Source organism: Ceratotherium simum, chromosome X, assembly GCF_057802395.1.
Source record: "Ceratotherium simum simum isolate JZ-2026a chromosome X, ASM5780239v1, whole genome shotgun sequence".
NCBI lineage: Eukaryota > Metazoa > Chordata > Mammalia > Perissodactyla > Rhinocerotidae > Ceratotherium > Ceratotherium simum.
Window position 1 is genome coordinate 21,363,075 of NC_141940.1, and position 24,006 is coordinate 21,387,080.

General features: G+C 46.7%; 1 protein-coding gene across 1 annotated transcript; it reads right to left on the reverse strand.

Moving 5' to 3' along the window:
• Positions 1-13,258: 13,258 nt before the first annotated feature.
• RAB33A (RAB33A, member RAS oncogene family) lies at positions 13,259-23,781 on the reverse strand. Its single transcript, XM_004437291.3, has 2 exons — positions 22,642-23,781; positions 13,259-13,845 (listed from the first exon to the last, which is right to left on the reverse strand). The coding sequence occupies exons 1-2, from the start codon at positions 22,897-22,899 to the stop codon at positions 13,390-13,392; spliced, it is 714 nt and encodes a 237-aa protein (XP_004437348.1). The 5' UTR covers positions 22,900-23,781; the 3' UTR covers positions 13,259-13,389.
• Between the last annotated feature and the right edge of the window lie 225 nt (positions 23,782-24,006).

Consider the following 24,006-nt stretch of genomic DNA (forward strand, 5'->3'; position numbering starts at 1 on the left):
GGCAAGAGAAACAATAGAAAAAATAAACAAATGGGACTACATCAAACTAAAAAGCTTCTGCACAGCAAAGGAAACCATCAACAAAACGAAAAGACAACCTAACAATTGGGAGAAGATATTTGCAAACCATACATCTGATAAGGGCTTAATCTCCAAAATATATAAAGAACTCATGCATCTCAACAACAAAAAAACTACCAACCCAATTAAAAAATGGGCAAAAGACCTGAACAGACATTTCTCCAAAGAAGATATACAGATGGCCAACAGACACATGAAAAGATGTTCAAAATCACTAATTAGCAGGGAAATGCAAATCAAAACTACAATGAGATATCACCTCACGCCCGTCAGAATGGCTATAATTAACAAGACAGGAAACAACATGTGTTGGAGAGGATGTGGAGAGAAGGGAACTCTCATACACTGCTGGTGGGAGTGCAAACTGGTGCAGCCACTATGGAAAACAGTATGGAGATTCCTCAAAAAATCAACGATAGAACTACCATATGATCCAGCTATTCCACTGTTGGGTATTTATCCAAAGAACTTGAAAACACCAATTTGCAAAGGTACATGCACCCCTGTGTTCATTGCAGCCTTATTCACGATAGCCAAGACTTGGAAGCAACCTAAGTGCCCATCAAGGGACGAATGGATAAAGAAGCTGTGGTATATATACACAATGGAATACTACTCAGTCATAAGAAACGACGAAATCCAGCCATTTGTGACAACATGGATGGACATTGAGCGTATAATGCAAAGTGAAATAAGTCAGAGGGAGAAGGTCAAATACCGTATGATTTCCTTCATTAAGTAGTAGATAGTGACAACAATGGACGGATACATAGGGACAGAGATTGGATTGGTGGTTGCCAGAGGGGAGGGGGGAGGGAGGAGGATGAAAGGGATAATTCGGTGCATGTGTGTGGTGATGGGTTGTAATTAGTATTTTGGTGGTGAACATGATGTAGTCCATGCAGAAATAGAAGTACAATGATGTACACCTGAAATTTTTACAATGTTATAAACCAATGTTACTGCAATAAACAAAAAATTAAAAAAAAAAAAAAAAAAGGCCCCAAAATAGGATCATGCCTGGCTCAAGGAACAGCCAGAAGACTGATGGGGCTGCAATTGGTGGTGGTGGGGAGAGTAGTAGGAGAGGGCGTCTGAGAAGTGATGTGGACCATGTAGTATAGGGTCTTATAGACACTTGAAAGGATTTGGCTTTTATCCTGGGATAGGAATCCATTAGTGGATTTTGAATAGAGGAGTATTTTATACCTCAATGAAAAACAAAAATCCTTAAATACAGTCTTAATACAATCACTCTAGCTGCTATCTTGAGAATAGCTGTAGGAGACCAAGGGAAGAATCAGGGAGATCAGCTAGGAGGCTGTTGTGATAATTCAAGTGGGAGATGATAGGGGTTTAGACTAGGAAGGCAAGCAGTGTAGGTGGTAAGTGGCTCAATTGGGGATATATTGTGAAGTTTGAGCCAACACAATCTGTTGATGGTTTGGATGTGATGTGTGAGAGAAAAAGTGTTTTGGAGGACAGCACAGTCATTAGCGTAAACAATTAGAAAGGTGGTGTTGATATTAACTGAGATGGAGAAGACTAAAGGAGGAGCAGATTTGGGAGGGAAGATGAGGACTTTGATTTGGGACATGTTTGAATTTGAGATGCGTACTAGATATCCAAGTGGGGATGTCATGGACACACATTCTGATGTGTGAGTTTGGAGTTTAGAGGAGAGGTTCAAGCTGTCAGTAATGTATAATTCTTTTAAAAGTCACAAGACTGTATGAGATCACCAAGGTATAGAGTAGGAGTAGAGAAAGGACAAGGTCCACAGACTGAGCTCTGGGGCATTCCAACAATAAGGGGTTAGGGAAATGAGAAGGAATCAGCAGAGGAGACTGAGGAGTGGCTAGTGATGTGAGAGGAACACCAGGGGAGTGGCAGTGTCCTTGACTTCAGATGTCCTATTTGTAAAACGTGGGTGTAAAACTTATTCTAGAGTTCTTGGATTCTATGATTCTATTTTGGTTATACCCAAACATCACTTATAATTTCTTCTTAGGAGAAAATGGATTTAGAATGCCACAGGGGGCCGGCCCCATGGCTTAGCGGTTAAGTGCGCGGGCTCCGCTATTGGCGGCCCGGGTTCGGATCCCGGGTGTGCACCGATGCACTGCTTGTCCAGCCATGCTGAGGCGGCATCCCACATACAGCAACTAGAAGGATGTGCAACTATGACATGCAACTATCTACTGGGGCTTTGGGGAGAAAAAGGGAAAAAAAGGAGGAAGATTGGCAATAGATGTTAGCTGAGGGTTGGTCTTCCTCAGCAAAAAGAGGAGGATTGGCATGGATGTTAGCTCAGGGCTGATCTTTGTCACACACACAAAAAAAGAATGCCACATACCACTATCCCAAATAGCAGAAACAGGGACTTTTTCGACATTGAGAAAATGGAACACCTCAATTACTGCTAGGCATGGTTAACTCCTTACATATGCTCTTGTGAAAGTAATATTCTTCCATTTCTGCAAAAAAAGATATCTAGGTCTAGATCTAATGTGTGTAATTTATAAATGGTCTGCAAAATAAAGGTGCCATGGTCAAATAAATTTAGGAAATGCTGGGTTACAGTTAAATAGGTTCTTTATTGGGATTTTTCATGCTACATGTGGTCTAAGGTTCTCTAAGAGAAAACTTAGCAGACACTTATTTGACCCTGGAATTTTCCCCCCAAAACTTGATAACTTCTAAGCATTCATCTCCATAGGATACAGGGTGGATAATAGTGACCTGGAATAATCACTGGTCAGATTTTCTGAATTGGGAAATAAAAAATCGTTGAGTGAGAGTGTTGACTAAGATGAACTTCTAAACATTTCATTCATGTTCATAAATCATTTGTAAGGTGGAGTATGTAACCATTTTCATATTTTTATAAATTATATTAGGAAAAAGTTGTATGTTCATTATTACGTCTGTAAAATCTAAGAAATACATAACTGGAACATTCCAGTAACTTGTGTTGGAGGATGTGATCACTGTACATTACTTCAAACTCAAGAAGCTTCAGACTCTTACCATAATTACGTCTAGCTTCTCGCCATAACTCATCATGCTTAGCTTATCAGTCTATCTACTTACCTAGTTTTCTTGAAACTATTACTATTTTCAGCCTATTGTTACCTATTAAGGACTTTCTTATTCTGTAAAATTTACTTCCCACTTAAACAGCTTCAAGAGATCTTCCTTGATACTAAAATTAGGAGCTTTGACACCCACCTCCACAGCAGACCCTCTCTGTACCTTAAAGGGGCAGAGTTGGAGTGGCTAAGAGCCCAGGCTCTGCAGCAGACCGCTTGGTTTGGACTTCCTGCCATGCCAATGACTAGATGTCTGTGACTTTGGGCTATGTACCTCAGTTTTCTCACATGTGAAATGCAAATAACAGCACCTACTCATAGGGTTGAGGGAATTAAGAGTTAATACATGTATATAGCACTTAGAACAATGATTGGCACACAGGAGTGTAAGTCATTGTTGTTAATATTATTGTCAGTCTCTTACTACCCTTACTGATTTTATTTCTGTCCTCATTTTATTGAATGGCCCTAATCTTCACCCTATTTTTTATTCCGACCTTCCTACATCCCTTTCCCAATCATTCCTGTTAACTTTCTTTTCCTAACCCACTATGGCTTTCTTGAGAGTCATTGTTGAAGCACATAGCACTAAAGATGAGCATACCATTAGATTTTTGGTGTCTCAAGCTCACCAGACTTTTTTTATTTTTTTGAGGAAGATTGGCCCTGAACTAACATCTGTTGCCAATCTTCCTCCTTTTTTTTCCCCTTTTTTTCTCCCCAAAGCCCCAGTAGATAGTTGTCTGTCATAGTTGTCCTTCTAGTTGCTCTATGTGGGACGCCGCCTCAGCATGGCTTGATGAGACGTGCATCAGTCTTCACCCAGGATCCGAACCCGCTAACCCCAGGCCACCGAAGCAGAGCTTGTGATCTTAACTACTACACCACCGGGCCGGCCCCCTCACAGACTTCTGTTTTCAGGGAATGTCTGTGAATGCTCCTGGGTTCGAGTCATAACTGTCTTTTATAAATAGCAGTAGGATATTTTTCCTAAATTATACTGCCTTAGACTTGACGGCACCATGGTTCACCTCACACCCGTGCTCACACCCCTCATTCCTCTGATTTTGAGATGCTTCTGCAGCCTCACTCCTGTCACTTTGCTGTTCGACCACCTGGAAAAATTTGCTGTCGTCAGCAAACTCAACGAGGCTACTGTGCATTTCTTCTACTGTTTTTCATTCTTCACACTGAAAAATATCTGTTTATCCGAGATGTACAGTGATGTGAAGGGAGTTCAGCCTTGACGTAAGACAGTCCTAGGTTTAAATCCCAGTTTTGTATCTAACCAGCTGTGTAGCCTCGAGTAAATTACCTAAACTTGTCAAGCCTCAGCTTCCTCTTCAGCGAAAGGTAGATAATGATAATTTCCTCACAAGTTTGCTGTAAGGATTAAAGATTTTATACATGTATAAAATTTGGCACTGGCCTGACAGAAAGTGGGCACTCAATACATGCTGCTGCTGCTTACGCTATTACCAGTAATGGTAGTGCTGTTCCTGCTGCTGCCCCTGCTGTTAATGCTGTCAATGCTGTCATGGCTGTTACTGCTATTACTACTGCCGAAAGGAGACCCTGGAAACTACACATCAGTGGAATCTTCTCATTGACAGTTTTAGTGGCAATCCATCAGCACTGTGGTTATCTGTGACTTTGGCTTATAGTTCCCAAGTCTTGCAATACATTCCTCCAAACTGCTGGGTGGGTGACAGCTTATCACAGTGCTTCAGTTACATGTGGTATAAGTCTGTAATGTCAGAAATGAGCATAGTTCTGGCTTTTCCTGTCTGAAGACTATGACACAACACTGCCTTGTTGAAAACTAGTACAGAATCCAATCTGCTTTGGAGGAAAACATTCCTTTTGTGCTTAGAGACTCCCTTCTTTACAGAAAACTTTTTGGCAATTATTACCAAGAATTCATTTCCAGGAATCTCAGCTAGTAATCCAATACTATTAATTTTATGAAAAAGTGTAATTGTAAATACCAGCAGTGAAGTGGCCTTTCCTTTTGTAGGATATTGAAATGATTGAAAAGTACCTGCTTTTCTCAGAGATTAGAGGATGTTGCCACTCATTCTCAGAATTACTCTATCTGTTTGCCCCCTAGCTCCTTCCCCCTCCTCTATCTTCTCCAGTACATGTACCTGGATAGATTCATTATAACTAGAATAGAAGGAATGTTTTAAGTTGTACAAGTTTCTTTTTCTTGATAAAATATTGAGATTAGAGTGGGATATTTCTATCTAGCAAATCTTCAGAGCCTCAGAGCATAAGAATCCTTGAGTAAATCAGTAAATATCTCGAGCTTAGAAAACTAGGCTATTTAACCAGTTGGTCTGTTTATTAAGTGAATCAAATGTCTTAAAGACCACAATTTGAAGTGATTTTTAAAAGTTGATTTAGGGGCCAGCCCCCTGGTGTAGTGGTTAAGGTTCAGCACGCTCCGTTTCAGCAGCCCGAGTTCACAGGTTCAGATCCCAGGCGCAGACCTACACCACTCATCAGCCATGCTGTGGCAGCGACCCATATACAAAATAGAGGAATATTGGCACAGATGTTAGCTCAGGGCTAATCTTCCTCAAGCAAAAAAAAAAAAGGAAAGAAAGTTGATTTAGTTCTCTTAGTGAATTTCAAGTGGCTTTGTGGTCAAATTCCCTTAGTTCTGAATAATTTAAAAGAAGAATATATTTGAAGCAGCTTTATGATTAAAACTGAATGATCAGGAAAAACTTGAATGGTCTTCCATTTTCATTTCTTCCTAGTGCCCTTTATATCAGGGGAATTGAATAAAGTATAATATACAAATGTTTATCCATAAACTACATTTCACATACATTACCTTATTTAAATCTTAAAAAAAAATCCTGTAAAGATGATTTTCAATCCCCTTTTACAGATGAGCAAACTGAGGGCACTTGTCATTCTGAAAATAAAATGGTATCAGGAAGTACTCATTTGTTCACATTATAGAAGCACCTTCCTCCTTGCACTGGTTTTAGTCAAATCTGAGCATTTTCTTTAATAGATGATCTGCACAATTTCAAAGCTGACTTATGATCTGTAGACAAGTAAGCAATCCTTATTCAGAGGCCTAAAATTTCATTATCTTTATAGCTGGCTTAAATGCATATGGCCATCGATAAAAAGCTAGTGCAAATCACACTATATTTATTGTTGTTCATAGGAATGGAGAACTGGAAAGGGTTTCAAAGGTCATTTTTTTCTCATCTCTCAAATGGTACAATTTGCTCCTCAAAAATACCTGTCTTCAAAAAAGTTCCAGGGGCCAGCCCCGGTGGCCTAGAGGTTAAGTTCACCATGCCCTGCATTGGCGGCCTGGGTTCGGTTCCCGGGTGTGGACCTACACCACTCCTCAGTGGCCATGTGGCGGCAGCCCACATACAAAATAGAGGAAGATTGGCAACGGATGTTAGCTCAGGGTGAATCATCCTCAGCAAAAAAAAAAAAAAAAAAGTTCCAGTTGTTAGAGCTGGCCCGTTCCTGGACTTTCCAGACCCCTGCCCTGCCCTCCCCTCCTGGGAAGACAGTTTGATCCTTAGGCGCCTACTCAGTCCCTACCCCCAGGTCCTGGGCCAACACCTAAGCTAATAGTGATTTCACCAGCTCAAGCCCTGGCATCTAGCATCAGCTCCCAACGAATGCACTACTTAGTCCTGAATGCAGCAGGGGTGGAGCCCTTAGTCTCAGACCCAGGAGCACATCCTCCTCTCAGGCTTGAGAGGAATAGAGAATAAGAGAAGTTAGCTTTGTGGTTTTAGCTCTGCAGTTACACAGACCTGGGCTATCCCCTGCTCTGACACTGGGCAGTGGTCTGCCCCTGGGCAAGCTGCTTTGATCATCCTGGGCCTCAGATGTTACTGTGAGGATTAAGCATGAGAGTCCATGTTAATTAAGCACATAACAGAGTACTTAGCAGCGCATAGTAAACAATAAATGTTAGCTTCCATTAATAAGTGTCATGATTTCAGTTGGAGGTATAGAGGTTGAAAACTGTGCTATGTCTGACATCATCTTCCCATCTAATGGTCTCCGTGGAAGGATAGGCAGGACCACAACACCTGGGGTACCTGCCCTTTATCTCAAGCATGAGGGTTTCCACCTGGGATTGTTGGGTAAGGATCAGGTAGGCCAGTTTTCTTATCCATGCTTTTACCTGACGCTTCCTCCAGTACTTGAAGATTAAATTCAGTGGATCACAATGCTTATTTTGTCACTGGGGAAGGGATCAAGTACCAACCACAGAGTCAGCTCAGGTCCATTTCTCGGTCTATTTCAACTGCGTCATGGCTTAGGGGAATCTCCCTGTGCCCCCAGGGGTCTCTCTTCAGACTCTCAGGGCTACTTACCTACCCAGCTTCAAAATCTGTCTCCCAAGGCAAGTGAGGTGCTTCTCAATGTCCCCCCTCCCTCCCTGCTGCCATGCTAGTAGTTCCTACCAGGATTCACGTATTTCTCTTAGGAGAGTTAAGCCCCAGTGACTTGGGGGAGGTAGTTTACTTATAAGAGTAACCTTTAACATGAAATCTACCCTCTTAACAAATTTTGTGTTCTTACTACAAAAAGGAGGGGGCACAAAGAAACTTTTAGGGGTAACGGATATGTTTATTACCTTGATGGTGGTGATGGTTTCATGGGTGTGTGCATATGTCCAAACTCATCAAATTGTATAAATATGTTCAGTTTTTTATATATCAATTATACCTCAATAAAGCTGTTTAAAAAAATTAGTAACCCTTCTAGTTCCAGGTGTCTAAGTGCCCAGACTGGGACCAGGATTAGCTCCTTCTGTATGGGTTTCCATCCCAGGAAATGGTCAGTACCGCTCAGAAAAACTCCTACTGGTCAACACTTTCCAACCTTCACTAGTTTTACCAGCAGAGGGCGCACAGCAGACACGCAACCTCAAGTATCAATCCTGTGGGGTGTCCAGAGTGGTCCTCACAGTGTAGAGGTGTTTATACTGCGGATTAGTTCTTCATTTGCCTCTCATGGTTAAGAAGCTCTTGCCTAGTAGTTTCAGACAAACAGTCCAAGAACATTTGGTATTACTGGAACAGTTTCATTTATCCTAAGAAAGGATCCTGAAAGAATCCACCTCACCGAGGCTGGGTTCCACGGTTACCCAGATTGCTAGTTTTGAAGCTCTGGCTCAGGAAAGGTAGTTTCTGATTTGAGAGTTCATCAGGAAGCCTAGGGATACACACACACACACACACACACACACACACACACACAGTGAGAGAGAGAGCTGGGGGCACATCAGGATCAACTACAGACATTTTAAAAAATACAAATTCCTGGGCCCTGCCCCCAGATCTAGTAGATCAGAGTGTCTGGGGTTGGTGCCCCAGGAATCTGTACTTTAACAAGTTGCCAATTGATTTCATGCAGTCAGCTGTGAACCAGCATTTAGGAACTGTTAAGCTATGGGAATCTCTGGGACTCCTACCTCAGTCCTGGTGCCCAGCACCAGTCCTTAGGGCCGTGCACAGTCAGGTGGACTTGGAGTCAGACAAGGCTTGAAACCAGTGGAGCCAAGGCCAGCCCTTCCAGAGGGAGCAAGGCCCTTCCCAGTGAGGGGATGAGGGATGGTGGGTGTAGGGAGGCCTCTGTAGGAAGGCAGCAACTTTCTCCCCTCAGGTGTTACAAGAGAATAATCACAGGCCTCTCTCTGCACATGCCACTCAAAGTTGCCAGAGAAGCTGAGCCTTGCTTTCCAGGGAGCTCTCAGCGCATCTCCGCGCCCTCCATCCCTGCCCCACGCACACTCAGTGTGGGCTGCAGTCAGCTTCACTTGGGGGGTGGGCTTGTCCAGCTATTCTGGGCTGGATATCCCTCCCCGGCACTGCTGTAGGTGGTGGTGCTCAGAGCAGCATCTGGTCTTGGGCTCTCTGACTGAAGGATCCTGCTGAGATTGTCTTCAGCTGCACTGAGCTCGGCCAGAGCAAGTCCTCCGGTCAACCCGGGGGCCTTACTAAATGCCAGATATTGGAAGAGGAGTAGCTCTAAGGGGCCCAGTGACAAGATCCTACAGCTCCAAAGGCTGGGCAGCAGAGTCCACTGGCTGTGTGGTTCCCAGCTATTGTCCAAGGCAAGGACGTCTTAGAGACTCCTTTGGCCCAGAGCTGACACTTTATCAGCCATGTGGGCTTCTTGCAGGGATCTGGTCAGGGGCAGCCCACTCAAGGAGGAGTGTCCCAGGCTGGCCTCCTAGGTATTGAATGGCCTGCTCGCCAAACCTCCACGGGTCAGGGGGACTGGCTAGAGGAAGCCTGCAATCCCTGCAAGGGTCCTGGAGCCTGGCACTAACTGGAAAGACAGTATAATATCATCAAAAAAGCCTAGACTTGAAGTAAGACGAATCTTGCTTTACCACTTACTACCTTAGACAAGTCACTGAATCTCTCAACATACCCATATTCTCATCTGTAACATGGAAATCCTTATCCCTACCTCACAGGGTTGAAGGAGCATCAGATGAGCTAGTCAAAGAATATAAAGTGTTTTAACACAGGGCCTGGCATATAATTGGCATTCAAATATTGGTAGTTATTTCTCCGGGTCCTGTGTCTGTAGCTCAGGTGAAGACTCAAGGGTACAGGTCTGGAAAGTGAGGAGGAGCTGTAGAGGAGAGATACTGGCCATCATGGATTGTTCCAGAGACATAGTGAGGCTGAATGAGGAGCCTGGAGGCACCCAGCTTCCTTTGTATCCTTCTTCCTTTGAACCCTTATGGCAACAAGGGTGTCACGGTTCTCTGGCCTCCTGAGTCCCCTTCCTGTGGGTGCGCTCTGGGAACAGCCCATTCCCACGTCCTCTTGCTCAATCTGAGAGGCCTGAGCACCATTGTGCCACCCTGCTGATGGCAGCAGGAAGTTCCAGGGCTGGGAGACTGGGTGGAGCCCAGAGATTCTCAGGATTCCTGGGGCCACAGTGAGGAGATGTCGGCAGGCACCCGAGGGAAAGCAATGTCATACTGCAGGAAGGGACAGGATCAGGCACAGAAGATAGAGGCAGGTAGAATTGGTGAGTGCCTGTTATTTGCAGTGAAACTACCAGAGCCTTAACAGGACCAAAAGGAAATTTTCAGAGCCTGGTTTTTAAGGCAGAGGCCAGCCAGCATGGAAGCGGCAGCCCTGAGGCCCACACTCAGAAATCACCCAGGAAGGGGTGTCTGTTCCTCTCAGAGGAGCTAAGAAATGTGGAGGCTTTTCCCTCTTGCAGGTCAGCAAGCCTGCTGAATCTTTCCAAAGGTTGCTGAGTCTAGATGATGCTAAAACCTTCCACTGGCTTCCCACTGCACTTAAACAAAACCCCAACCTAATAGACCTGGCCTTACCTACTTCTCTACCTCATCCACATCCTCTCACTTGCTTACTCAGCCACACTAGCCTCCTTTCTGCTCCTCCTCAGGGCCTCAACCTCACTCCTGCCTCAGGGCCTTGGCACTTGCTCTTTCCTCTGCTTGGGGTTATCTTTTCCCCGACCACACAGCTGGTTGCTTTTCTTCATTCAGGTCTCAGCTCAAATGTTCTCTCTTCGAAGATGCCTTTTGTGCCCTATCTTTCTAGTATGGTGCCCTCCTCCCACCTCCCTCACTTTTTATCCGTTTACCTTGTTTTATGGCCTTTAGAGTCCTTATTACTGTCTTAAGTTATCTCACTTATGTATTTAACTTCTTGTTTAGTGTCTATCTCCTTTATGAGAGCAGGATTTTACTCTGTTCACCTACGTATCCCCAAGGCTTAGAATGGTGGCACGTAGTAGGTGCTCAGTAAATGTTTGTTGAATGCCTGAAAGGGGTCAGAGGCAATCCTGGCCAGATGACTTGGAATATTGTCATCTCAACCCCGTTACAGCAAAAAGGGGCCCTGACCAAGACAGGTCAGGACTCGGATTGAAATGCACGCATTAGGCTGGACAAGTGTACCTGCAGCCACTGAGAGGGGGCCCAGCCCTGCAGCCACATCACAAGAGCCAAAAGACGCCACAACAGCAGGTCATGTCCAGGGCAAGGAGTCAGCGTCTGACGTCGGAGACAAGGCCCCAGGGTATTCTATCAGAGAGAAGCATAGTGACAGGGGTGTCAGCAGGCAGCTCACCAACAGACAATAGGCTCCCACCCCTCGGGTGAGATTCAGGAGCAGGGCATTGGGTGGAGACAACTAGTAAGAAAACACAGCCCTAACTGGGGTACTAGGCAGGCTCCAAAGACTGGGATCCAGACAGAAGCCAAGCGACAAGAACCAGACTGGGGGGCTGGGCTGAGCCCAAGGCCAGGTGGGAGTAGGGTAGGGGATTAGCCAGTACTGGAGGAAGAGGGCTGCAGAGCCAACCAGGCAGTATCAGACAGGCTGTTTGTTTGGGTGAGAAGCGCATCTGGTATATACTACCCTTTGCTGTTGGGGCCAGGGTGCAGACCAGAGGAAAGTGCTCAGGGGCTGTCTACCTGGGACCCGCTCCCCACGGGCTTCCAACAAGAGAGCTGCCTTAAGGAGCACCCCCCAAGTGAAGAAGTCTACCTGCATCTATTGTAGATATGCCTTCATAGACACTCTTAGTTACTTTAACAATTGGACAAGTGACTTTCACATCCATAGGACCAGACATGTAAGAAATACTTACAGGACTCCGGCTGGAGAACCACCAAAAGTTCCCATTGGCTCGGCAAGCAACAAACTTTCCTGCCTTATGCATGGGCCTCCCCAGCCTTGGCTCCCCACTAGGGCTGCTCAGCTGTCAGTGGGCCAGACTCCCAGTTGTCCGGCTCAACCCCAAGGTCATTCCTGCCTCCCTACTTTTGCCCACTCCCCTCCTCTTTACCAAGCCAAATGTTACACTTTACTCAACATACAAAATAAGTCCAATTATTTTTCAGTGACTTCTCCCTGACGTTGAGTACATAATGCTCTCAATTCCCATAGCACAGCCTCGCACTTGGTAATGTTTAATTTTTGTTCTCCAGTAGTTTCAGTGGGTACATTGTTCCCACACCTGGATCAGAGGTTCTTTGAATGTAGGGGATGAATTCTCCTCTTGTTATGTTTCCTCCATAGCACCCAGCAAAGACCTGGGGGCATAAGAGATATTTGTTAGGGCCGGCCTGTGGCTTGGCAGTTAAGTGTGTGCGCTCTGCTGCTGGCGGCCCGGGTTCGGATCCCGGGCACGCACCGAGGCACTGCTTCTCCCGCCATGCTGAGGCCGAGTCCCACATACGGCAACTAGAAGGATGTGCAGCTATGACATACAACTATCTACTGGGGCTTTGGGGGGAAAAATAAATAAATAAAATCTTAAAAAAAAAAAAAAGAGAGATTTGTTAGCTTGAGCTCTGCCCTCTCCAACAAAGGGCAAGGGAAAAAACACTTTTGGTGTCAGAGACTGCTTGGTGAAAAATGGGAAGCAGGATCTAACCACTTTGAAGTAACTGGGCCTGTTGGGCCACTTATACTTTTTATTTTTATTATTTTTATTTTTTTAAAGATTTTATTTATTTATTTTTCCCCCCAAAGCCCCAGTAGATAGTTGTATGTCATAGCTGCACATCCTTCCAGTTGCTGCATGTGGGACTCGGCCCCAGGATGGACGGAGAAGTGGTGCCTCGGTGCTTGCCTTGGATCTGAACCCGGGCCACCAGCATCGGAGCGCGCGCACCAAACCACCAAGCCACGGGGCCAGCCCTATACTTTTTATTTTAAAACTTTGGGGGATAAGGAGAGAGCAGCCTACTCTCGACATCCAGGGAGCCTAGGAAATATTGGTGAGTCAACATCTCCTTTCCAGACTTCTCTATCCCGCTGCCTGCATTGGTGCTCTAGAAAAACATATCTGGCCTATACCCCAACCCTTCTGGGTGTTTCTGTCCACTGATGACACACCGAATAAGAGAATGAATTAGTCCTGAAGAAGTGACTCAAACGATGAGAATTTCAGGTGGCGTAGAAGGCTGGTATGGAGTGTGCCTTGGCACGGGCATATCATTCTAGTAGGGCAAACTGCCTCTTCTACTTGTCACAATCAGAAACGTCTTCCTGGAGAAAGCAAGACATGAAGGCATGTGATAATCTATACAAATTTTATTTTAATATCAATTTTTTGTGGAAACAAGCAGGTGTCAGCGTTATGCAGGCACGGAAAAAAGGGAAAGAAACAATTCCAGTGATAATTGATCTTGTATGTACACCATTTGGTTTCAACAGGGACAGGAAGTTTTACTGTTAGCTTCCTGTGGGAACTCCAGTTTCTGTACCTTCCCCTGCTGCCTCTCAGCATCACGATAGAGCAGGGATTTCTGAGCCTTCAATCGGCAAGCCAGGCACATGAAAATTGACTCCACGTTCTGGCTCTCTTTGGGGTCCTTGGCCGATGTCTCAAACAAGAGCATGTTGTGGGCATCGGCAAATTTCAGGGCTAGGTTGGAGGGCACCTGGATCTGTTCCCTCAAGTCACACTTGTTGCCCACAAGCACTTTTGGGACTAGTGGGGGCACGGCATGCCCATTGCATTCTTGGATCCACATTTTGAGGTTGGTGAAGGATGTCATCTTGGTGACGTCATAGACGAAGACCACTGCGTGCACATTGCGGTAGTAATGCTCCACCATGCTTTTGCGGAAGCGTTCTTGCCCCGCTGTGTCCCACACCTGAACCTGGAAGATACAAAAACCCATATTTGGAGTCAGAAAAGGAAATATGAATAGGTAGGAGAAAACACGGTTCTGTGGCATTATAAAAAGGAGGTGACAAGTCCGGACACAGGAAGTGGTTCTTTGACAGATTGGCAGAATGGACTTATCAAAGTATAGAGAGAAGTTTCTTTCAGGGTTTATAAAGTTTTCTTAAGATTTTACGCTGAAAATCTTGAGGTGAAAAATCTTAAGGTTTTTAGTTGAAAACTGGAATGTAAATTGGTCAACTTTTCTGGAAGGCAATTTGGTAATATTACCAAGAACCTTAAAAATGTTCAAAACTCTTAGAGCCTATAATCCCACTTCCAGAAATCTATACAAAAGAAATAGCAGAGATGTTGTCAAAACTCTGTACAAAGATCTTAATTGCAAGATTATTTATACTTTTTAAAAAATGGGAAACAACCTAAATGCTCACCAGGAGAGGAATAGCTAAAGTATATGTATATATCTATACAATGGGCTATATTATGCAGCCATTAAAAATAATGTTTTCAAAGAACAAATGGTGGAGGAAATGTTCACAAAATATAAGTAAGCGAAAAAAGTAGGATATAAAATTTTCATACACTATGGTCCCAATTTTTAAAAAAATATTAAACATAGACAAACACATAGGAAAGACCAGAAGTGTACATACCAGAACATTAATGGTTATTCATGGGCAGTGGGACTATAGGTGTTGTTTATTTTCGTCTATTTTTTTGGTATTTTTCTAAATTTTCTACTGTAAGAAACATTACTTTGGGGGTTTTTTGCATGAGTTTTTTTTTCTTTTTCTTTTTGAGGAAGATTAGCCCTGAGCTAACATCCAATGCGAATCCTCCTCTTTTTGCTGAGGAAGATTGGTCTTGAGCTAACATCCGTGCCCATCTTCCTCTATTTTATATGGGACGCCACCACAGCATAGCTTAACAAGCAGTGTGTCAGTGCATGCCCGGGATCCAAACCTGCAAAGACCCCAGGCCACCGAAGCAGAGCGTGCGCACTTAACCACTACACCACCGGGCAGGCCCCTACATGACTTTTTAAAGAAAACAAAGTTAGTGTTAAGTCTCATCTTTTAGCTCAATTTACTTTAAATTCACTTCTTTGTTATGTAAAAGGTAATTTAGCTCATTGGATTTATCTTCTGCATCTCAGATTTTGGGAAAAAGGCCAAATTATAAAGGAAAAACGCTGATATCAGTAACATATACAGAGACAAAATTCCCAAGGGAGACTCTGGAGTCAACACACATTCAGCCCAATCTATTTCCCTTTATATATCCAAAGTCTTGGACAAGAGAAATTCATACTCAGAATGATGGTCCCAAGGCCGTATACAATTCTCTGTTATCAAAGAAAATTTGATTATGGCCACTAATTGACTACTACGGCTCTTACAACGAAGTATCGCCTTTATTTGGAGTTAGCAGTTGGTAAGTATAATCTAGTAAATATAATTGAATCTCTTTGCTGAGTGAAGATCTTACAGGGCCCTAGAGTCATCATTTTGAACATCAATTTTCAGTGTCCAGGCTCCCCTTCATCTCCTCTATCGACATGGCTGCCATGTTCCTTTGGCACAACCTTCAGATTCACCCCTTCTTCTATTTTGATATTCATGTCCCTAGGCCAGACCCTCCTCTTCTCACTCCTGAACTACAGCAAAGTTTTTTGGATTCTAGATGTCCCCATTCCAATGCTTCCTGCATGCTGCTTTCGAACTAGCCTTCCTAAATCCCTGCTTGTACCAGCATGTCATCCTCCTCTTCAAGAAAGTATGATAGTCCTCTACTGTATGGAGCATCAAATGAAAAAATTTCTGTTTGCCATAATTTGACCCCACCAACCTGGTTTCAAACTACTCAGCAATACCTGGTTCATTCCCTGCTCTGTCCCTTTGGTCCTGCTAATCTACCCTTCTCCTACAGAATTGGTTGCCCTGTCATTGTCCTATCCAAATCTCACCCATTTTTCAAGGCTCAGCTCATGCCTCCACCTTCTACCTAAAACCTTCTGCAACTTCTCTTCAATTCTCTTTTCTTAGGAATTTCTATTGCACTTTGAGTCTGTACCACACCATTTAGAATATATTTATTTGTTCTCTAATTGTTTCGTCAGTGCTCTTGGCATCTCTCCAGCTAAACTGTAAGCAGACTTTTTCTGCATTAGATCACTCGTCATCATGGTTGTCAACATGGTCACCATCATCATCATCAAAAAGCAGTATTGGCCTGAGCCACCAAAATTACCAACAGTCTGGCATTCTAGGTATCTGCCACGGCAATTTCAGAGAAAACATTTGGCTTTTGTTACACAGAAAAACATAAGTCCTTGAAGACTGATTTGCTTCAGCAAGAAGAGACAAAAAAGATTTTGATTTTTTCCACCTCTCTAGTGCTCTGAGCAGGAAGAAAAAGAGAGCAGGCCAGGAATGGAATGGAGGTCAGTGGGAAGAAAGCAGTTATAGCACAAGAATATCATTACCACTTGGCTCCTGATCCCCACCCCCACCCCCCAGTAGTCCTAACTCTTGCCTCTGAGTAAGGCTGAATCCCTACCAGCCCTCAGGCGTGTGGCAGATGCTTTAACACCATGAGCTCAGGACTCTAAAAATACCTGCCACTAGCAGGAACACGGGTGGGAGTGTGTGAGGTGTTTGGGGCTGAGTAGGTTGGCTGTTTGGCTTTTCTTTGGCTTCCGAATTGTATACACCACCCAAGCTGCCGGAACTGCAGGGAGGGCCCTTTCTGCTGGAGACCTTTGCCTTTCCAATGCCATGGGGAGCCTTGAAGCTTTTATTTTGAGGCTCAGAATTTAAACTGTAGGCACTGCTCCCATTCCAGCTCTTTATAAACCCCACTCCAAGTTCTTTGCGCTCCTGTCTGTGATCAGAGATGAACCAGGAAGCAGGCTGCTCATAGCAGAAAATCAGAAGAACCGATGGTGTGGCCTCAGAGCCATCACAAAGGGGGAGCACAGCAGTCAGGCTCACTAGACAGACAACCGACCTCATTTTGTTTGGGGCTTTGGTGTACATGTTCTTCTTAGCATCCTCATAAACCCCTGGTTCCTGTCAGACAGTGAAAGCATCTCCTTCCCCTTTTGCAGCTGGCTCTCCTCTCATCCATTCTTCCCTTCCTGTGGGCACTGCATCTACATGGAGGCCAGGGGGGACGACTGCCCCTTAGCCACATACACGCTCCCCAGATTCTCTTTTCTCTCCAAGGGCCAGTGGCGTGTAATGGAATCAAACCGACTTGGGTGCAAATCTCGGCCCACTCATGTACTACTAGTACATGTTAGATGTCTAGTACATGTAGTACTAGTTACATGTCCTTAGGCAACTTACTTACTCTATCTTTAGTGTCCTCCTCTGGAAACCGTGGATAACCACAGCAGTCTTGTAGGGATGCTGTGAGGATTAGCATTCCTTGTAAGTACATGACACTGTGCCTAATACACACTCTCCCTCCTGGCCTGAAACCTCCACCATCAAGTCTGGCCTGACAACTAATTGAGCCAGTGCTGTTAGAAAGGCAGCAGTTGGGCCGGCCCCGTGGCTTAGCGGTTAAGTGCGCGCGCTCCGCTGCTGGCGGCCCGGGTTCGGATCCCGGGTGCGCACCGACGCACCGCTTGTCCGGCCATGCTGAGGCCGTGTCCCACATACGGCAACTAGAAGGATGTGCAGCTATGACATACAACTATCTACTGGGGCTTTGGGGGAAAAAAAAAAGGCAGGAGTAGCTTTGGATTTGGGACACCCGGGTTCCAGCTCCCCGGCTTAGTAGCTGAGTAAATGACTAGGCAAATGAAGTAACACACAAGAAAGAGCTTTTGCAAAATATAAAGTGCTCTGCAAATCTTAGTTGTTGCCATTGTCTCAGAAGGCCCATCAGCCCTGTCCTGGTAGCACTGCTCCTTGGATCCATTGGTTCTCATCCTGGAAAGCACAGAAAGCTTGGCTTCTTATTGATGAGACAGAGACAAGGCAAAGGCAGTCAGTGGGCAGCGGGAAGAGATAAGAATGCCAGCAACATGCCATAGGTGGCTGGGGGCAGGCCCAAAGTGACGGGGATGCTGGAGGAGGGTCGAAGGGCACAGCGTGGGGAGCTGCCAAAGATAAATTTAGCCTTTTTAACCATTTTGCTGGGGCTACCACTGCCTGAGCAAGCTTCAGCAGGTCCCCCACACCCTGCACGTGCTCTTAGCTGACATGGGTATTTCTTTTCCCTAGGGAACATATCTGGTATCTTTCTACAGATGAGGCATGAATGTCCTTTTGTTGGAGGCTGGCGGGGGAGGGTAGAAGTGGAAAAAGGGAGACAAATACATCTGTCACCTTTGGAGGATGCCCGAGTGGATGATGGGAAAAGTTTAAGACAAATCTTTTTTCAACTAGCTGGACTGTCCCATCTTCGTCTAAGATACATACACAAGGCTGATACAGAGACTGGCAAAGGAGGATAGAGACAAAGAGAAACTCACGCACAGAAAGAGAGGCAGCAAGGCAGACAGAGAAACACACACTGATGGATAATTAACCATTAAGCTAACTGGCAGAAGATGGAAGCTCAGAAGCCCTAAGGAAGACATGATGTCATCCTGACTGCAGGCAGCTTCTGAGGGAACACTTAGCTCAGCCCCTGTCAACTCAGTGATGTAACACAGGTAGGTGTTTTTCCAAGTGATCAGCAGAGGACGAGAAATCCACAGTCCTGGGCGGCACCTGCCCACAGCCATGGCTGACCTGCAGTTTCCTGGTCTGGAGGGCTGTGGTAGAGGGGGTGCCCAGCCTGTGGGAGGAACCAAACTAGACGGGAGGGGGTGCTTCCATGAGAATTTATGAAGAATGGCTCAAAAATTAGTTCTGAGCCTCCCCTCTCCTACCTCCCCCATCCTACCCCCACATACTCCTATCTGGCATTTTCCAGTGCTTTCAGACTGAGACAGGTTCAATATGAGTTAGCTAAACCCACAGGAGACAGACACATAATGGTCATTAAGGGAAGCTCCACCCTTCCTTTGGGGGTTGGGGGATGCCTTCACCCTTCCTAGGCTGATGTCAAGAAGGACTGTCAGCTTGCTCATATGATGTCCCTCCGTGTCCCTGTCACAGGTAACTGCATGGGTTGGCTGGACCATGGGAGTAGTCTAGAATGGGGATCTATATGGAAAGAGCACCAGGAAGGGGATTAGAGACCTGAGTTGTAGGCCTGGCCCTGTGTGATCTTGGGCAGGTCACTTTCCCTCTCTAAGCCTCAGTTTCCTATCTGTAAAATGAGGACGTTGGATTAGAGATTCTCTAAGGTCTCTTCCATCTCTGAACATTCACATTCGCACGCCCAAGGTGAGACCGTCAGGGTGCAAAACCCAGGTACTCAGTTCAATGTCTAGGGTGCAGCTGAAGGAGATGTCTTGAAGGCTCCTTGGTCCTGGGGCTATAACCCTGGGCCCCCAGCCCAGAAGAGACCACAAGGCTGGCTGCCTGGCACACCACCTACCCAGTGCACACTCCCAGCCCCGTCACAGGGAAGGCAGGATAGTGAGACGGAGAAGGGCTTGGGCTCAAGGGTCAAAGACTGAAGCCCAGATCCATGTGCCTTTGGGCAAGTCATTTAATCTCTCTAACTTTGGTCTCCTTATCTATAAACTGGGAATGATAATAATAGTCCTAATTTCATAGGGCTGCTGTGAAGATCAAATAGGATAGCGCATGTAAAGGGCCTAGCCTGGAGTCTTTGTTTATTCAATAAATAGAAGTTGTTGTTGTTATTACTGCCTACTCATTGGAGGCTTTTCTTGATGTCCATGTTAACCAGGAAACACTGGATTATACATGTTGTGATGGGGAGGGGCTGGGGACACTTTGATTGGAGACACCAAATAGGGCTTCAAAGCCCTAGGGATGGCCCTGGTAACTAAGATAGTAGCCCTGGGGCCAGCCTGGTGGCATAGTGGTTAAGATCGCGTGCTCCACTTCGGCAGCCCAGAGTTCGTGGGTTTGGATCCCGGGCATGGATGTACTCACTCCTTATCAGGCCATGCTGTGGCAGATGTCCCACATATAAAGTAGAGGAAGATGGGCATGGATGTTAGCCTAGAGCCAATCTTCCTCAGCAAAAAGAGGAGGATTGGCAACGGATGTTAGCTCAAGGCTAATGTTCCTTACCAAAAAAAAAAAAAAAAAAAAGAGTAGCTCCATATACGCTAAATCTGTCATCCCCCTGCAGGAGTTGACGTGTGTGCTACCCTGGGCCACACAGAGCAGCCCAGGAGAGGCCACACCCTACCCTTGGACTGCGAGAATTGCTCACTGAGACCTCTTGACCACTCTCCTGAGAGGGCTGGCATTTTATAGCCTGACAGCCTTCTATTGCTGGCTGTGATTTAGGGACCACCACAGCCTGTCACACTGGACTTTTCTCCCTCCCCCAAAGGAAGAAACCTTTGGCAGTCACCTCATGGCATGGTTTTGGCACTTGTTCCTTGAGAAACTCCAGGCCAGCCGGAGTGTGGGGCAAAATCTTCTCCCCTCTAGATCCTGTGCTAGCTGCCATGCTCTGCCCTCTTCCCACAGACATGCGGTCTCACTTGCCGGCTTTGGCTCTGAGGTTGAAGCAGCTTTACAGGAGGCAGGGTCACCATCTCCCCACTCCCACACCCCACCCTGAGCTCCTTCAGAACCTGCACTCAGAGGCCCCTCCATGAGCAGTGTCCAAGGCTTTGCCCTCTTGAAAATATCATCTTCCCAAAAAAGCCTGTATTAAGCGCTTATCAGCACGTGGTGTTGTGCTGAGTTCTGTTTCTAGTGAGTCACACTGTCACAGGCTCTGCCCCCTGGGAAAAAGCCTGGAATCTTTGGCAGACTGTAAAATCCAGTTTGGCTAAGTACTGGGTGTCAGAAGGGAAGGAACCTTTTAAAAAGTTCCCCAAGGCCATTGGGTGGTGACCTGATTCCACTCGTTTTCACCTCCCATTTCCCTCTTTCTAGCTTCCTCCTCTCCTCCTCCCCTGTTCTCCCTCCTTCCTCCTCCCTCAGATTCCCAAACACTTCCTTTTTCCTCCATCTGAATTTCCAGTGGATTTATTTCCTCTCTCCTAAATCCCAAAAACTCGTTGGCTCAATGTGACACTTGATTTGAAACAAGTGATAGCATTAAATTTTAAGGGTTTTGAGGGTTTAAGAGCACATCCATAAGTATATTTCTACTTTGGATTTAAAAAGGCATGTTTTAGAAATTCCAGAATCTTAAAACCTTACATTAAAGACATTAGGCACACTAGAGAAAGTCTTAACGAAGCAAATGTCAACATAAGAGCCCTAGGAAAGGATAGAGACAGAGACCTACTTTGACTTAAAAAAGGAAATGTAGTAACTCCCCCCAAAATGCAAGGAGCAAAAAAGATCACTATTTCAAAACGGTGCCCTATCTTCCTGACTCTCAGGCTCAGATGTTCTTGAGAGCTCTCCCTTACCAGTACTTAGCTGCCCATCTTCCTGACATCTAGTGCCTTGGCCTGGTTTCTGAAGCCATTTTAAAACACGTTCATTTTAATAATCAAAGCAGTCAGGAGTCTTGCACGGTTTAGAGTGTTTCAACGTTCTCCCCAGTTACTCAGCCCTTCTCTCTACATCACTCAGAAGAGGGGTCTTGTGGTATTTCGGGCTGTTTGACCAGCAGGAGGGACGTTCACCTGACAGTGTCCAACCATAGCCTCAAGCAAAGGCCTGCTGTGGGGCTAGCAGAGTTGGTCTTTAGTGCCCAGCACCGTTTGAGGTGTCTTTCTTGCCCATAACCCTGCCCCTCCCTTCTCCCCTGACACATGAAGCTGCCCTTGCCATGTCCTCCCTCCCGCCATCCTCTGCACATTGAAATATTCCTGCCCTATTGAGTTTCTACCTTTTCTGAACCAAAAGTGAGCACGAATGGTCAGACAAGAATATCTGTACTTAGCCTATTTGATAAACTAATGAGGGGGAAGGACCGAAACACTTCCCTTGGCCCTCAGATAAGTTTCTCTGCATTTTTACAAAGGCCTGCTGAAGACAATACCAACAGAATGAGTAATGGGCAGTTCATTTATTAGGTACCCCCAGACAAATAAAGAAGATATCATTTGAGGGAGACTGTTCCAAAAGAACAAGTTTTGTCTGTTATGAAGGGCTGGCAGGTGACTCTGTCTCAATTTCTTTAAAAGGGCTCATGGCTTTGTGCCAGAACCACCCACTCCACCCCTATTCCAACTCAGCCCTAATCTTAACCATAAACTGTAATTTAAAATAAAGCGGCTTTCATTCTCTATGGATTTCCATCATTTCCTCCCCTCTAATACCTCGGGGCTTAGCCAAAGTGGGTTTTTGCAGCCGATTGGCACCCAAGGGGTAGAAGAGACTTCAAGACGTGTAAAGTGCTTTGGGATCCATCCCACAGACCAGGACCAAGAGATGCCTCATGCCTCCCTCTGCCCACAGGTGCCGCTGCTCCCAGTTCAGGGTCAAGGATGAGATCAAACATGCTTTTCCTGGCAGGAGCTGTCAAGCAGGGGCAAAGGGCATGAAGGCAACCACTCCCACCTGCCCTAAAAAAAACGGGTGAGGTAGGAACCAGGCCACTAAGAGAGGCAAAGGGGATGAGGGGGTGCCGAGGCTCTTGGGCTCAGCAAGCCATGACACAGCCATGCGCTGGACGTTTACAACCTCTAGAGCAGTGCCTCAGGCAAGGCCCCCTTCCAGATCCCTCCCTTCCCGGACCTGACCGTCTGGATCACCTTGATCTTCTCGCCCTCGATTTCCACGGTCTTCTCCCTGAAGTCCACGCCGATGGTGGCCTCAGTCTTGTCCGGGAAGGTCCCCCCGCAGAAGCGAAATGTCAGGCAAGTCTTGCCCACGTTAGAGTCCCCAATCACAATGATTTTGAAGATGCGAATCTGTACGTACTGGTCCAGCGAAGAATCGAGCTCCAGGGACGCCAGGCCAGCGGCTGAGGCGGGCTGCAGGCTCCCATGGCCCAGGATGGGCTGCGCCATCTCCCCCGGACCGGACCGGGGCCCCAATCCCCCTTGAGGGCTCCACACAAAGAAAACGGCCACGTTAGTGCGCTCGAGGCGAGCGAGCTTTGTGCGTGTGTGTATGCGTGTCTGTGAGTGTGTCCGCGCGTGTCTGCGTGCGCCGGCAACGTGTGCGCGCGCGCGTGAAGGGGGTGCCTCTCACCCAGGCCCCCCTCCTCCTCCTCCAGCGCACCCTCCTTGCAGCTCCGAGGCACTAACACAAAAGCCAGGGAGGAGAGGAGAGATGGAGGAGCGTGGCAAGCCGCGAGCCTGCTTCCTTCTGCCCGTACCCTCGGACGGGACGCTCTGGCGCGCGATCCTACGATGCACCTGAAGCCGCCGCCGCCGCCTCGCCTTTGCCTAGACCCTCCCCTGCCTGACCCCAGGGACACACCGGAGGGAGGAAGCCTAAGGCGGAAAGGGAGGGGGTGGGGAGAGCGTCACACACCACCGCGGGATGGTCTTCCTTTCTCCTTGCCCCCATTTATGATATAGGTCTCGGGCTCCCCACCCCCACTTTCTTGGAGCGCACGGGGTCATCGGGCAGGGAGCACAGCTGGGAAGGACAAAGAGAGCTGCACCCTAAGGCATCTGAAACACGTCGGCCTCGGAGCAACACAACTCGGCGGGGGTGGGCTGCGGAGCGAAGATACCTCCTTCACCTCCTTAGCGGCGGCCAGCTGAGCCGCGCCTCCGCAGCCCCCTCCAAAGCCTTGGGATAAAAGGATGCTCTGTCTTTTTGAGTAAGCAGGTGCACTCGCGCGCCCCAAGGAGCCAGGCAGGGCGCTGCCAGCCGTGGGTTGTGGGGGCCCGCGCAGCTGAGAAGAGGGAGCCGGGGGGCACGGGTGTGCGTGTGTAGGGGGAGTTACTGTTTCTGTCACAGACTTGCCAGATGTAGGGGGGCGCGTGCCAGGCGCCAACCTCCTCTCATCACACCACGAGCACCCATCCTCTGAATGTTCAGGAGAGTGGCTCCCATTGGCTGCCGCAGTCGGTTGTGTTTGGCTGGCCAATGGGGAAGGCCTGCCACGGGAGAGGGCCATACAGGGGGTAGGAGAAGGGGGGAAGCTAGCGGTGGCAGCTCCA